Here is a 3,315-nt window from a genome sequence, read left to right as displayed (position 1 = left end):
ATCACCAGAGGCCCTGCTCTAAACTCACTCACAGAGCAGATCAACTGAACTCCTAATTTATTACGTCAGAGTTTACTAGGTCACCTCATCTTCCTGCAACTTGCTATGAAGAGAGATACTTGGAGTCAGCTGCAGAGGATTAGCGCTCTGGATGATTTCTAAAAGAATTTCTAGACAGATTATTCATTGTAGCTGATCAAGAGCTAAATTTAAAGACAAAGAGGAAAAAACAGAAGCTGCCTGCTCTTGTTTTGATACAGCTCTCACAGTAATACAGCTTAAATAAAACCAGGCTTTTTCTAGTAGGAGCTGGCTGATACCATCTCCTTCAGCAAAGTTAGCAGAAGATAACTTAACTGTTCTAAAAAAATTTGAATGTTTCATGAATTACCAAAGCAGTGTTTGGCTGCTACACAAGATTATAAATACACAGAGTTTATTAAAAACATACAGCAGTGGAGTGCTCCTTCTTTTCGTGGAGCCTTGCACTTCGACGTTCCTCAGAGTACGCATGTTGCTTTAAGGCATTGAAGACCTGATTTGACAGCTTTAAGTCCATTCCAATTCCATCCCCAACCTGGAATTCAGGTGCAAACTACAAGCAGAAATAATGGAAATTCAAGCACTGTTACTAGCAGATACCAGAAGCTGGCACAAGCAGAAACTCATTCTGATTTGCAAAAACCTAGGCTAGATTAGGACCTTTGCGAAACTCGCTTTGTGTAATGTTGTCGCTATGTTTAAAAACGTATTGCTCTAAACTCAGAACCCTAAAATTGGTATGAGATTACCTAACATCCTGTAAAAATAGCACTTGCAGAATTTCCTCATTTGCGGAAGTTGCACCAGTCACATTAAAGAAAACAGAAGGTACGTACTATGGATAAACAGACTGAAAAGCTATAAAGTCAAATGACTGACTGAAAATTAGTTACTTGGCTCATCAGGCAAAATGAATTTAAAGAAAAAAAAGTTACATGACAGCTATGATTTTCAAGTGTATCAAACTTGCCAATAGTTTTGTTTTGCCAAACAGTTCTGTGCAAATTTTTGAATCGTGGTAATTAACCAAGTATTATTAAACAAAAATCCCACACAACTTGTACTGCCAATTTGAATAACTAATCCAAACACTGCATTGCTTTCATATGAAGAAAAAAATATTTTAAAAAATCAAAAATATTTTAAAAAATGTGCTACTGTATACAGTAGCACAGATGGGTAAGCATTAGTTCTTTATTAAATCACAGCCTTCCGATTTTTCACAGAAAAAAGTTTCCCTAAGTTTTCACTTACATTTTCCATGCGAGCAGTGTTCTTTCTTCCACACACCACTTCATCATGTTTAGTAGTAATGTCTTTTCCTTTTCCTATGAAGCCCTTTCTCGGTGTAGTAGTAGGCTTGTCTGCCAGTGAGAAAAATAAATCAGACTCTATGTCTAAACAAACATAACTAATGATCATAAAGGGTCCACTATGCCCACAAAAGTAACATAATTTTATTTATTAAACAGAACAAACTGCTTCAATTTTATGATCTTAATGCAGTCTTCTTTTATCCCAAACATGACAGCTTCTTTTGCTGTGCTGTGACTTACTTCTACGTCTTCCCTGAGATGTCAGACACACGGCTGGTATGTTAAGACAGTAATACTCAGTATCATGTGCAAATGTCCCTAGCTGAATGTTGACAGATAAGCATATCCCATAACACCTTCCACATACGAGTTATTTTGCCAGGTTCATCCACTGAAGCCTGAAGTTACTCACCCAACTTCCTGCATAACACCTCCCAGTTAGGTGATCTGATCTCACATACAAGTGGTATGTCTCCTTACATTCAAAGGAACTTATTTAACTGTGTTGTATTCTTAGGTCTATTAACCGAAGAAACTGTACTGTTTGAAACTGCCACATACCTGCTCTGTAAGGATCATGAGGGGTATCCTGCCAATCAACCTCATCCTCTGAGCTGTCACTGTCATAAGGATGCACCTTCCGATAGTTTTCAAAGGATATGGAAACTTGAGAAACAAAACAAATATGCATGTCTGTCATTTATCAGGGAACTGCTGCTTTTTCACAGCTCTGTCGACTTAAGCAGAATGCCAAGAGTATCTCCAAAGCAAAGATATTTCTTCTGATGAGGGTACCTTTGCTATCTCCATTGATCTTCTTCTCTTCACGCCGAAGCTGTGCATCATATTCCCTGTCAAACTCCATCTGCAGCATCTGAGCTAGCATTAGGTCACTAGAAGTGTCAATATTTTCTCCTGTAATAAACGGTCCTTCAGCAACACTACGTAAAATGAAAACAGAAACTTAAAAAAAAAACCCACAGCAAACCAAACAGAGACACCATTTACACCATTCATCACTCTACACAGAGGACTTCATGCAGAGCTGCACAGAAACTAATGGATCTCAACTGCCCGCCACCCTCCAAGCCAACACTAACTATTAACAGAGCATGACTCCATCTCTCTTTCCATTCCTTTATGATGCAAATATTACTTAAACTTTTCCTTGTTTACCATCCTGTAAGAAGCATTAGACTCTGTTTTTATGATGTCCTTCATGAAAGGGAGAGAAGGCATACAGGTGTATGTGTGTATGTACCGACCTATTTTTATAAATAAATAAACAACTAAGAACAAATTTCAGAACAAAAGTGTTGCTTTGCTCTGCTTCACAGAAAAGACTGCAGGCAAAATTTACATGAATTTAGAACTAGTAAGTTCTAGGCCTATGTTTAGAGCTTCCAAGTTTAGTAGGTTAGAGGTTATAGACCTGACAGTTCTCAAAATAATATTGTTAACGAAAGTCAACACTGTAACAAGAGTCTCCAAAAGGGAAGGAGAAAAACGAACGTTTCTGACAACATTTCTCCAAGTGTAGCTCGCAGACTGGCTTAAAGCACCCAAAACAATGCAAAGAAAGTATCAAGAAAGAAGGAAGGATGACAGAGAAGAGAATCTTAGGAGGAGTTTTAACTGGGGAAGCCATCTTCACTGAATAAGACCTGAAGAAGCAGAATAACTAACTAAACTAACTAACTAAAGCATTTACTATATCACATTAAGCACATTGTAAGAAAGTGCACGAGAAATAGAAGATGGCTTCACTACTACGGAAACCACTAATCCAGGATTTACACTTACGCAACCGCTTCAGGAAAAGCAGCATTTTCTTCCTCCAGCTGCAGCTCTTTTGCTAGCTGTTCGCTCATCACATCAGCAAGAGAACATGATATTGATGCTGTGTTAGGGGCTCCCCATGGACACTGCAAACAAATGTTTTATTCAAGTCAGCAGG

The 3,315-nt window shown here is 38.2% G+C and overlaps 1 protein-coding gene across 1 annotated transcript in view; it reads right to left on the bottom strand.

Annotated features, from left to right (window-relative positions):
* RIOK3 (RIO kinase 3) overlaps window positions 1–3,277 on the bottom strand; it is a 9,379-nt gene extending 6,102 nt beyond the window's left edge. The window contains exons 1-5 of the mRNA XM_010140875.1: window positions 3,162–3,277; window positions 2,154–2,299; window positions 1,920–2,024; window positions 1,297–1,406; window positions 452–595 (exon numbers count right to left, since the gene is read on the bottom strand). Coding sequence (XP_010139177.1) covers window positions 452–595; window positions 1,297–1,406; window positions 1,920–2,024; window positions 2,154–2,299; window positions 3,162–3,229 — 573 coding nt within the window. The 5' untranslated portion in view covers window positions 3,230–3,277. The remainder of the gene's footprint in view (window positions 1–451; window positions 596–1,296; window positions 1,407–1,919; window positions 2,025–2,153; window positions 2,300–3,161) is intronic.
* Between the last annotated feature and the right edge of the window lie 38 nt (window positions 3,278–3,315).

The sequence above is a fragment of the Buceros rhinoceros genome, unplaced genomic scaffold (assembly GCF_000710305.1).
Source record: "Buceros rhinoceros silvestris isolate BGI_N320 unplaced genomic scaffold, ASM71030v1 scaffold42427, whole genome shotgun sequence".
NCBI classification, from domain to species: Eukaryota; Metazoa; Chordata; class Aves; order Bucerotiformes; family Bucerotidae; genus Buceros; species Buceros rhinoceros.
Note: the sequence above shows the minus strand (reverse complement) of the source record. Positions and strands in the feature narration are given on the sequence as shown.